Here is a 13,642-nt window from a genome sequence, read left to right as displayed (position 1 = left end):
GACCATATTTTAGTTCTTGCAGACCACTAGTGGTCCATTGACCACAGGTTGGGAACTACTGCTCTAGCTACATGCCACTGGGAGGCACACAAGAAAGCAGGAAGGCAACAGTCCAACCCATCAACTCCTTTTCCTCACTGTCTTTATGTGCCATGGAGCAATCCCCCATCATAACTCTTCAGACACATCTGCCACAAAGCTCTCTAACCCACATCCTAGAATCATAGAGTTGAAAGACACCTCATGGGCCATCCAGTCCAACCCCATTCTGCCAAGAAACAGGAATATTGCATTCAAAGCACCCCTGACAGATGGCCATCTAGCCTCTGTTTAAAAACCTCCAAAGAAGGAGCCTCCACCACACTTTCTTCTATTGCAGCAGGGGATCCTGCAAGTTGAAGTCTAAAACTCCTGGAGGATTAACGTTTGGGAATCTCTGTCCTGTTGGATCATTCCAAGCAAGCTCAGCTTCTAGCTTGCACTCTGGATTCTCTCAACTACATTCTGTGAGATCAAATAATATAATATATTGTATATACAAATAATACTGATAATGTCACAATGCAATACAATATAATACTAATAATAATACAATATAATTGTATATTATATATTACTAAAAATATTGCAGTATAGTAGTATACTACAATATAGTAAAGTATACATTGTGCTATGCTCATAATATATTTTATGTACATATAATACTGATCATAATATTGTAACACAATATAATACTAATAAAAATACAGTATAATAACATAATAATTATATATATTACATGTAATATGACTAATAATATTGCAGTATAGTGGTATAGTACAATATAGTAATATATAATACTAATATTGTGCTATGCCCATAAGATAATATATTGTATGTACATATAATATTGATCATAATATTGTAACACAATATAATACTAATAATACAAAACAATAATATAATAATTATATATATGTGTATTTACATGTAATATGACTATTTATTTATTTATTTATTTATTTACAGTATTTATATTCCGCCCTTCTCACCCCACAGGGGACTCAGGGCAGATTACAATGTACACATATATGGCAAACATTCAATGCCAAATACACACATAATATTGCAACATAGTGGTATAGTACAATATAGCAATATATAATACTAATATTGTGCTATGCTCATAATATAATATATTGTATGTACATATTATATTGATCATAATATTGTAATATAATATAATACTATTACTAATAATACAATATAATAATATAATAATGATATATATTACATGTAATGTGACTAATAATATTGCAGTATAGTGTCATAGTACAATATAGTAATATATAATACTAATACTGTGCTATGCTAATAATACAATATATTGTATATACATGTAACTTGTAAGCCACTCTGATTCCCCTTCGGAGTGAGAGATGGTGGGGTATAAAATAGTAAATAAATAAATACAGTCACATTGGGCAACACAGAGACACAAATGATTGAAACATAACAATACGACTCTCTGTGCATCATAGTGGGATTGTGCCCTCTAAAATGACTTTTGATGTGGCACAAGCTGCTTCTACAAACAGGAGGGCGTGCAAATCCATCTTGCCACAGACTCACTTGGTTAATAACCTGTGCCTTTGGGAACTCTTGCCCCCGTACTACTCCTCCATTCAAGGGGAGATTGTTTGAAGTGTAGCGAAAGATAAGGTGTGAGATTACCGGGCCTCACTGCACGCAAGGACATTGAAGGCGCGAGAGCTTTATGACACTTTGCCCTAATTGCTCTTGGCCAGGAGCGTGCAAGTGCCGGGAGGACTTCCCCTGGCCTCCCTCACGCAAGGGCCAACCCGTCAGACTGGCTTATCAAAACCAGACCGTGCTAAATAAACTCAGCGTGGAAGGCAATCAAAGAGATAGCGTGTAAACCTGAAAAATAACAACAGTCGCAAATGAGGGCTGGACAGCCGCCAGGACCGAATGGCGCTTGGGCTTAGGAGGTGAATTGCGTTAGTTCACGGTTTGTGATAAGAGAAACGGATTCACTCAGGGCTTGGTGGGACTTCAAGACTGCCCATGCAAAGCAGAGAGAGGCTGGGACACTTTGGGGAGGGGAGATGATCACCGAGAACCCTCAACTCTATTTGCCTTGCCTTTTCCAAAGGGAATGAGACCCTTTGCTGAAAGGATAACAACGTCAAAAATTTACTTGAAGCATGCAGAAACACTCTGTTATCACTTCTCCTTTATATGGTCTTCGAATATCATATTGCCTGACCAAAAAACCTCCAAATACCTGAAGCAACTGGACTCTAGTCATAGCAACAGACCAAAATGCTCTCAACACATGCTACCATGTAAACCAGGAGTCCTCAAACTTTTTAAACAGAGGGCCAGGTCACAGTCTCTCAAACTGTTGGAGGGCCGGATTATAATTTGAAAAAAATGAATTGCTATGCACACTGCACATATCTTATTTGTAGTGCAAAAACACTTTAAAACAATACAATAATTGAAACGAAGAACAATTTTAACAAATATAAACTTAATAGTATTTCAATGGGAAGTGTGGGCCTCCTCTTGGCTGATAAGATAGGATTGTTGTTGTTGTTGCTGTTGTGTACATTCAAGTCATTTCAGATTTAGGTTGACCCTGAATGAGGGCCGGATAAATGACCCTGGAGGGCCGCATCCGGCCCTCTGGCCTTAGTTTGAGGACCCCTGATGTAAACAGTCCAAAATAATGCCAATCCCACCTCCTCCAAGGTAAACTAAACCACCTCAACTGGGCTCTACAAGCCAATGGAGACTCCATCTCAGACATCAGAAGAGCTGCAAGAACAAGAACAAGCCACGAGAGTCAAAACAAAGATCCACCCAGAGGGAAAGTGTTCTTGCCAGACATCAAGGGAACTACTGACCACAGAGGGAAGCGGAGGAGGAAACACAACATACAAACCATCTACAGACCCACCAAGAAAATCCAACAAATGCTACGTTCATGAAAGGACAAGAGGGATCCTCTCACCTCTGCAGGAGTCTACATAAGGACCCCCAAACGCAGCAGCATTGCCCAGACACGCATCAAGGAACATGAAAGGCACTGCAGACTACTTCAAGCAGAGAAGTCAGCCATAGCAGAGCACCTGAAGAACCAACTTAGACACAGCATGTTACTGGAGAACACAGAAATGCTGGACCACTCTCACAACCACCATGTCAGATTACACAATCAATTTCAACAGAAAAGGGGAAACCATGAAAATGAACAAAATCTGGCTACCAGTATTTTAAAAAAAACTTCTAGAATCAGGACAGTAAATAAAGAGAAACACTTAAAAAACAGGGGGATTCCAGACAAGAATCAATCAGGGCCAGCTAAGATCTCCCAATAAAGGATCACCCAGGAAGGAAGCAGCCAGGCTTTGAAGCTTCAAGGCCATTAAATGCTAATCAAGGCGGCCAATTGCAACATCCACACATGCCTTCAACAGACAAGAGTTCTTTCTCCCACCTTGCACATTCCACAGATACATAAACTCCACTTGCCTAGTTTCCAACAGACCTCTCAACCTCTGAGGATGCCTGGCAAATGCTTCTGGAATATGGCCAGACAGCCCAGAAAATTCACAGCAAGCCAGTGATTCCAACTATAAAAGCCTTCAACAACACAATCCAAAAGTCACTGGCACCTCACTTGCTCGTTTTTTCCCCAGCAGGACTGGAAATGAACATATCTAAGCCCATATTTTTCGTCCATTTATGCCAGCACCTTTCAAATGTGACTGGGTCGGGTCTTCTGTAATATTTCCAACTAAAATTCTTTCAAACTAGGGATGTCAGAGACCCAATCTGTCGCCTTCCACACAGAATACATCACCCGGAAAGGGAATGACACCAATCCAGCGATAACTCAATAGATTTTGCTCAGTCATTCTGTCAGCTCCAGTGCAAGGGACACCACCGTTTTCAGGGTTAGAGGTTTTACAGAAGAGGCCTAGATCGACGGGTTGGCTACAAGTAGGAACCGAGACACAGGTCAATCATTCAGAGTTTGGCTCAGCCATTAACTTTACAGCCTTTTTGAAAACTTAATCTCACTCTCTGTTTTGGTCCATGATGCAAAACTTCCTACAAAACAGCAATCCTGCTGACCTGTGTTCTCAACTGTCGCAAGGATCGGGAAAATATACGCAGAGTGTTTTTGAACACTAAGAATATACCCTGCTAATGTCACACACTCATTTTTTACCTAGATAGTCAGGATACTCCCTCCAGCAACAATATACTAATATATAATACTAATATTGTGATATGTTAATAATATAATATATTGGTATATACATGTAATATTGATAATATTATAATGTAATACAATATAATAAAACTACTAATAACATATAATAATTGTATATTATATATTACAAGAAATATTACTAATAATATTGCAGTATTTTGGTTTAGTACACTATAGTAATATAATACTGATAATGTGTTATGCTAGCAATATAATATATTGTATCTACATATAATATTGATCATAATATAATGCAATACAATATGATACTAATAATAATACAATTATTATATATTATATATTACATGTTATATTACTAATAATATTGCATTATAGTAGTATAGTACAATATAGTAATATATAACACTAATACTGTGCTATGCTAATCTATATAAATAAAAAAGTAATGTTTGTTTGTGGGATTAACATAACTCAAAAATCATTGGACAAATTTACACCAAATTTGGACACAAGACACCTCTTTGGCCAACGAATGACCATCACTCATAAAAACACTGAAAAACACAGCAGAAGAGACTTAAAAAGCCAAAAAACAAAAAATAAATTACAACACATACGCAAAACCACATATATATATACAAACACACATATACGAAATATACGAGTATATATACAAATACACATATACGAAAGATATACAGAAATCTATACACACATATGCACAAACAAAACATATACACAGAAAGGGGTAAGAAGGAAGGAAGGAGAAAAGGAGGGAGGGAAAGAAGGAGGGAAGGAGAGAAGGAAAGAAAGAAAGAAAGGTAGAGAAGGAAGGAAGGAGAGAAGGAAATAAAAAAGTGAAAGAGGGAAGGAAGGAGAGAAGGAAGAAAGGAAGAGGGAAGGAAGGAAGGAAGGAAGGAAGGAAGGAAGGAAGGAAGGAAGGAAGGAGACAAGGAAGGGTGGAACCAAAGAGCAAAGGAAGCAAGAAAAGAAACAGGTAGAGAAGGAAGAAAGAAGAAGGGAAAGAAAAAGAGAGAAGGAATGGAAGAGGGAGGGAAGGAAGGAGAGAAATAAGGAGAGAAAGAGGGAGGGAAGATTGGCCACAGCAATACCTGGCAGGTACAGCTAATAATATAATATATTTTATATACATATAACTTGTAAGTCGCTCTAAGTCCCCTTTGAGGTGAGAGAGGGTGGGTATAAAAATAGAAAGTAAGTAAATAAATACTGTTTTGATCTAACTCTGCCAACAAAACAGTGGCACTGCAACGAGCATATTACAGGGAAAAAAAATTTGCATTTGTGATTGTGCATCTTCAAGTTGCCTCTGATTTATGGCGACCCTCAGATTTTTGTAGGCCAAGAGTGTGACTTGCCCATGGATGAAAGAGGATTTGAACCAAGTTTTCCAGAGCCTTAATCCAATGCTGAATCCATTCCTGATATACATGTACATGTATTTTTTTTAAGCACCCTGATTCGTGAAAGAAAGATCTCCACACTGAGCCTCACTATTACATTTAGTGTAGCCTAATCATCTCTGTTTCCAAAGCGATTCCCACAAAGCATTCATTCCCCAAAGAAGCTGCTCCCTTTAATTTTTGAGAAATGCCATCCTACCAGTGCAGAATTCCTTGCTTGCCTGAGGCACAGTGATTCTTCGGTACACAATGGGCTCGGATTCCAAAATGTTCTCATCGTGGCGATAGCGGGCGGACCTCTCGTTTGGCGTGCCTCTGGAGCGGGTCCCGCTTTTCCTCTCGAAGGTTTCAATCTCCTCAAACACAGCTGCCTTGTCAAAGAGGGCCAGGTTCCCTTCGAAATCAAAATCTGTGTCTGGGATTTCTTCGATGTCGTCCCCAAAGCATTCATCGTCTTTGTTCTTCATCGGCCCGTTCTTCACGCCACTCTTTTTTGGGGTCACTTGGTTTGGGTGGCGGCTGCTGGAGGACCCTGAAATGAAAGACATGGCAGATCAGTGGCTGGCGGAGACAGAAGATGGGGAAACTCAAAACCGCCAGCTGCAACCCAGAAAATCTGGCACACTTTCCTTGGGACATACCCATCTAGACACAAGGCTGCCTTCCATTTTTTACTTATATACAAAATGTGCAGAAAATGACGAGGGAATTATAACCATTGAGACCATTGGGAAGGAACTGTATTTATTAATAATTATTATTTACTAATAATATAATATTTATTTATTTATTTATTTATTTATTTCATTTATTGACCGCCCCTCTCAGCCCGGAGGCGACTCGGGGCGGTGAACAACAACAAGGAAAACAGTGTACAGCGGGTCTGGACATACAAAACATACAGTATATTGTATGTAAATATAATATTTATAATATTATAATGTAATATAATATAATACTAGTAATAACCATACAATATTATAATTATAATTATATATTTACATTACATGTAATATTACTAATAATATTACAATGTAATGGTATAGTGCAGTATAGTAATATATAATACTGATATTGTACTATGCTAATAATATAATATATTGTATGAAAATATATCTTGTAAGCCGTTCTGAGTCCCCTTCGGGGTGAGAAGGGCAGCACATAAATGCCATAATAATAATAATAATAATAATAATAATAAATTTGGACACAAGACACCTCTCAGGCCAACGAGTGACCATCACTCATGAAAACACTAAAAATCACAGCAGAAGGGACTCAAAAAGCAAAAAATTAAAAAAAATACATTATAACACATGCGCAAAACCACATATATACACATATACACAAAAAGGAGCCCCCGGTGGTGCAGTGGGTTAAAGCACTGAGTTGCTGAGCTTGTTGATCGAAAGGTCGCAGGTTTGATTCCGGGGAGCAGCATGAGCTTCCGCTGTCAGCCCTAGCTTCTGCCAACCTAGCAGTTCGAAAACATGCAAATGTGAGTAGATCAATGTGAGTAGATCAATGTGAGTAGATCAATAGGTAGCGACGAAACCAAGAGGGGAGGACTAGGATTGCCAGACCTTCAGCTATACTATGACGCAGCGGCACTGGTTTGGGTTAAAGATTGGGCAGCATTAAGTAACAACAGAATAATATCATTGGAAGGAGAAGACCTGAACAGAGGCTGGCACAGTTATTTATGGAAAGGAAAGACTGCGGTGGAAAAAAAATTCAATAATCACTTTGTCAGAGCATTGCTGATAAAGGTTTGGAACAAGTATAAAATGAGATGGTACACCAGGACACCGATGTGGCTGTCACCAAATAAGGCTGATCAAAGAAGAGAAATGTCAAATGAAAAATGGCTGACATACAAGCAACTGATCCACATAAACAATCATGAAATAAGAATTAAAACACTGGAGGAAATACAGCAAATAGAACCCAAATTTTCTTGGTTCCAGTACTGGCAGATCAACGAAAACTTTAAAGAAGATAAGAAAATAGGATTTGAACTAAAAGAAAACTTGTGGGATAAAATAATAAAAACAGAGAGTAAACTAATAAAAAGACTGTATCAGCAATTGCTAATGTGGGCAACTGAGGAGGAGCAGGTAAAGGTAGTTATGATTAAGTGGGCTAAAATGATAGGACACACAATCACCATGTCAGAATGGGAGGAGGTATGGACAAAGAAACTGAAATATGCGTACGCCACAGAGATAAAAGAGAACTGGGTAAAAATGTTCTACCTGTGGTACCAAACTCCAGAAAAATTAGCCAAGTACAGTAAGGGGAGGATTGATAAAAAGTGCTGGAGATGCCAAAAGAAAGTGGGATCTTTTAAATACATGTGGTGGGATTGTGGAGTCATTAGGGAATTCTGGTCGGAGGTTCATAGAAAAATGGAAGAGATTGTCCAATCTAAGTTCGAATTCAGACCAGAACATTTTTTGCTTGGAATGACTGACTAACTCTAAGTTGAACAAAAACGATGACAAGATCATTTTTTACTTGACCACAGCAGTGAGAATAAGCATAGCACGTGTATGGAAGACCAAAGATACAGCAACTTTTAATTTGTGGATTAATAAGGCTATGGATATCATGAACATGGACTTGCTGACACAGAAAATAAGAAAAAATAGAACAAAAGCAGACAACACTGATTGGAGCAAGTTCATTAATATTTTAGAGAAGAACAATCTTAAGTATTGTTAAAAACAGAAAGGAAAGAAGATTCCCGGAAGAGAAGACAAAATAGGTTAATTAGGAAAAGTGAGAAACGAAATCAACTATGTTCGCAAGGTATCCTGGAAGTTAAAGGGAATTTATATTTATATGTATATACGTATTTATTTATATGTATTTATGTGTCTAGTATGTGCAATGTTAGGGGGTAAAGGGGGGTGGGGGATGGGGCGGGGGTTAGATAAGTAGGCAGGGTAGGCAGGTAGATAAATAGACAGGGATAAATATGAATTAAGAACTTAGGAAATGTACATAAGAAAGTAATAGATATAGAAGGAAGTATTCAACCAATAATAATAGTAGCTCCTTTAATTTGTATTATGTATGTAAGGTATTTGTCGTGTTTTGTGTTTTGTCTTGTTTGTTTATCTGTTGGTGCTGTCCACATCTTTTTCAATAAAAATTCAAAAAAAAAAAATAGGTACCGCTCCGGCGGGAAGGTAACGGCGCTCCATGCAGTTATGCCAGCCACATGACCTTGGAGGTGTCTACGGACAACGCTGGCTCTTCGGCTTAGAAATGGAGATGAGCACCACATCCGAGAGTCAGACATGACTGGACTTAATGTCAGGGGACTACCTTTACCTTTACCTGACACAAATATATATACACACACACAAAACACATATACACAAACTGGGCTACAGCAATGTGTGGCAGGGGACGGCTAGTAATAGAATAAAATAATAAATAACCTTGACTCAAGTATAAGCCAAGGGGGGGGGGGGTGAGCCTAAAAAAGGGGCTGAAAAACTCTGCTTATACTTGAGTAAAAAGGTAGGTAAAGGTAGTATATACAGTAAATTTATTTGCCTGGAATTCATTCTGCAGCCTTTGGCAAGCAAAGCATGTGCTCTATCCCTGCCCTCAAAAGCAGAAGTAGCTACCACGAAAGTTCCGGGTATGCCAGCAATCAACTCAATAGACTCTTTTACTAAACTGTGCGCTTTAGAGATTTTCAGAGTCATCTGCAAACACACTGTCTTCTACTTGTGCAGCAATTCCACACACACGCCGTCAGAAAAACAGCGAAGCAAAAGCCCTCGTGGTGACTAATTTCAAAAGGTTACATGCAGCCAACTTGCTTGGAGTTCAAATGCTGATTGAACAGAAAAATGTCACCGAAGCAGGGAAAACAATACTTGGAATGGTCTCTGTGGGCCCTCCATAGACATCCTGAACAGGAGCCAAGCCCCACCAAAGCTAAACACACTGGGATTGTCGGAGTCAGCCCTTTAATCCACCCCAGCCGCTGCCTGTTCTGAAATCTTGCTGACAGGCACTGCTGGCTTGGCTCTAAACATCGCTGCAACCCAGAATGACACCAACTGTATTACTTGGTCACCAGGACATGTCAAGCTGTGCCTCGAAAGGAGTGCTTCTGCTCCAAACGCATCTGTGCCATTGACTGAGCTGAGTTTGTCATGTCCAGGGGCACTTCTCCATTAATGTATGGACGCTTGTCCTCGCAAAAGTGGGAGCTTAGATGTAATTGATAGGTAAAGGTTTCCCCTGACATTAAGTCTAGTCATGTCCAACTCTGGGGCGTGGTGCTCATCTCCATTTCTAAGCTGAAGAGCCAGCGTTGTTGATAGACACTTCCAAGATCATTTGGCCAGCATGACTGAATGGAGCGCTGTTACCTTTCCGCAGAAGGTTGACCTATTGACCTACTCACATTTGCATGTTTTCAAACTGCTAGGTTGGCCGAAGCTGGGGCTAAAAGTGCAGCTCACCCCACTCCCCAGATTTGAACCGCCAATCTTTCGGTCAGCAAGTTCAGCAGCTCACCAGTTTAACCTGCTGTGCCAGCAGGGGGCCCTGGTGGTGCATGATACAAATGTGTTAAATGATGCATATTATGGAAGAGATACATAGGAATCACTCCCTAATTCTAGACTACATCATGGTTACTCCATTAGTTGTTTACACATAGCATCATTAAGCTATAAAAGCATCATTAAACTGAAAGGAGATTCCATCTGAACCTTAGGAAGAACTTCCTGACTGTGAGAGCTGTTCAGCAGTGGAACTCTCTGCGCCGGAGTGTGGTGGAGGCTCCTTCTTTGGAGGCTTTGAAACAGAGGCTAGATAGCCATCTGTTGGGGGTGCTTTGAATGCAATTGTCCTGCTTCTTGGCAGAAAGGGGTCGGACTGAATGGCCCTCGAGATCTCTTCCAACTCTAGGATTCATGTCACAAGATGCAGTGACGGTGACCAACCTGGGAAGCCTTATAACAGAATTCTTAGATTCCAGAGCCAACAATGCCAGCTAGTTGGGACAGTTATACACTATATCCAGTATCCAGATACTATCTTTCAGTATGTCAATGCTGGGAAATGTTATGGAATAAAAGGTCTGAGAAGCAGTATGATATTGTTGAACTGGGTAGGCCTTCCATCTGATCTTGCAGGGCTCTTCTTCTGTTCTTAGTGCCAGATGTTTATTATTTATTTACTTACTTACTTACTATATTTCTATACTGCCCTTCTCAGCCCGAGGGCGACTCAGGTCAGTTTACAAAACCGGCACAATTCGATGCCACAATAATATAAACAGTTAAAAGCATATAAACATCAATAAAACTCCAAAAACAATAAAATCAATAAAACATAAAACATAAATCCTCCGTATCTAATTTCCAGAATCTTCATCCGATTGCAATTGTCCAGCCGTTCCGAGGTCAAGTAATTATTTACTACGTTGCATTTGAGAAAGCCTGCTCACAAAGCCAAGTTTTGACTTTTTTTCGGAATGTTAGGAGAGCGGGAGCCGATCTAATATCTCTGGGGTGGGCATTCCATAGCCGAGGGGCCACCACTGAAAAGGCCCTCCAGAAGATCTTAAATTCCTGGATGGTTCATAAGGAGAGATACGTTCGGACAGATATGCAGGGCCAGAACCATTTAGGGTATGTTGTAGTATGGAGAATCACTTGGCAGCCCACCAGTAGAGCAGGAGACCCTCCCTGAGAAAAGGTAAACAAGGGCTTCCAGATGAAGCCAGTCATCAGTTTTGAGCAACAGACCAAGTGGGCAGGGTGGCTCTGCATGCGGGCGGATTTCCTGCAAGACCTCTTTTCAAGGCTGCACTGCCAGCCTTCGCGTGAAAGAGCCGAGTGCCAGCCCAGCACGTATGCCATTGTTGTGTGACCTTACAAGGCCAGTTTTGTTTATCGATTCCTTTCACACTAGCATGATGAAGAGGCAAACGTGTCCCTATCCATTGCACGCAAACCTCAGGGCTTCTAAAGGACAATGGTGGGGCAATGCAAGAAAGCAAGAACCTCCAATAACAAGACTCAGCAACATCGCACGATGACCTCCTTGGGTTTCTCCATCCCCTTCTTTTCCCAAAGCTAACACCTCACTGTCCCCTTGACCTCTCATCTAAGACCCTAGCCTGGAGCAGGACATTCTCACAACACAGACATAGCCAAGAAACATTAACTGGTCTGATCTTTTGTTATTTATGTGATGTGGATATAGGGAAAACATGGTCCATGCACCCCATGTGGACCTGGACCCCACTTTTTTGGTCACTGAAGACTCCTGGCATTTTCTTTTAAAAAATAGTGTAATTCTGAGGCAAGTTTCATCCAAACATCACATTAAAAAACCCCAAACTAGCTGATAAGAAAAAGGGCATCCTAGGGATTCAGATAGTGTCATGGAATGTAAATATAGCTAGAATGGGTGTGTCAAAGTATCTGAACACCTTTTAGCTCTATCGAGGAATTCGGAAAGTGAACGGAACACATTTATTTATTTGTTTATTTACTGTATTTATATGCCACTTTTCTCACCCCTGGGGGGACTCAAGGTGGTTTACAACAGTCTAATGGCAAATATTAAATGTCAATATACAGTACACAAAGAAATGATAATAACTAATTACTACATATAACTATGAACTTAAAATCAATTAAAACCATTAAACAGAAACATGAAGAGAAGGAAACAAGCAAGCGCCAATCCATCTACCAAAACAATTCAAAGTGCTGATGGTTCTGGCCCAGCTTACCTGTCCGAGCTTATCTCCCTCTATGACCCACCTCGAAGGCTAAGATCGTCTGGGGAGGTCCTGCTCTAAATCCCACCTTCCTTGCAAGCACAAGTGGTGGGTACAAGAGACAGGGCCTTCTCAGTGGTGCCCCCTTGGCTATGGAACTTCCTCTCTAGTAAAATTAGAGCGGCCCCCTCCCTCCTGACCTTCAGGAAAAAAGTAAAAACGTGGTTACATGAGTAAGTTTTTGGATAGCAATGTTTAGTGGAATAAGAGAATAAGGAATTGTGACCAGACCAATAGAATGACTAGGAATTTGATTTTGGATGGCGTGATTTTAATAACTGTTTTTAAATTGTGTTGTTAACCGGTGGGTTTTAATATTTTTTAATCTGATATTTATGTTCAAATGTCATTCTATATTTTATGTTTACACTATATACTCGAGTATAAGCCTAGTTTTTCAGCCCTTTTTTTAGGCTGAAAAAGTCTCCCTCGGCTTATATTCGAGTCAAGCTTATTTATTATTTTTATTATTGTTATTATTTTCATTTATTATTTTATTCTATTTATTATTATTACATTTATTATTCTACTGTATAATTGTTGTCATTGCTACATTCATTATTTTACTCTTTTTATTATTATTATTATATTTATTATATTACTTTCTATTATTATTGGAAGGATACGTAAGCACCTTTACATTGAAGAAGGTAAATAATCATTTAATCAGAGTTGGACAGTCTTATCTTAAATTACCATTTTTGTAAATATTCAAAAATATATAACCTACTAATTTCTCAATTAATGTAATTGAATTGGTATCCATTTTTATTTACCAGTAGCAGCTGCATTTCCCACCCTAGGCTTACATTCGAGTCAATCCGTTTTCTCAGTTTTTTGGGGTAAAATTAGGTGCCTCAGCTTATATTTGGGTCGGCTTATATTCGAGTATATACTGTAATATGGTTAGGTTTCTAATTTATAGTTATATGTTATTGTCTAGTTATATCTTGTTTTTAATTGCTTGTTTTTATACTGTGGTTGTTTCACTTATTATATTGAATTTTTTTGCATTTTATATATTTTATTTTCAGGTATTGTTATGTTTTGATTTATAATGTATGTACTATATTGATGGGCGTGGCCTCATGTAAGCCGCTCTGAGTCCCCCTGGGGGAGATGGAGCGGGGTATAAATAAAGTT

The 13,642-nt window shown here is 39.2% G+C and overlaps 1 protein-coding gene across 3 annotated transcripts in view; it reads right to left on the bottom strand.

Moving 5' to 3' along the window:
* Positions 1-13,642, bottom strand: part of EDC3 (enhancer of mRNA decapping 3) — a 39,636-nt gene that overhangs the window by 14,866 nt on the left and 11,128 nt on the right. For all 3 annotated transcript variants that reach the window (XM_060755521.2, XM_060755524.2, XM_060755523.2), the window contains exon 4: positions 5,873-6,205. In XM_060755521.2, the coding sequence (XP_060611504.2) occupies positions 5,873-6,205 (333 nt within the window). The remainder of the gene's footprint in view (positions 1-5,872; positions 6,206-13,642) is intronic.

Source organism: Anolis sagrei, chromosome 9, assembly GCF_037176765.1.
Source record: "Anolis sagrei isolate rAnoSag1 chromosome 9, rAnoSag1.mat, whole genome shotgun sequence".
NCBI lineage: Eukaryota > Metazoa > Chordata > Lepidosauria > Squamata > Dactyloidae > Anolis > Anolis sagrei.
Note: the sequence above shows the minus strand (reverse complement) of the source record. Positions and strands in the feature narration are given on the sequence as shown.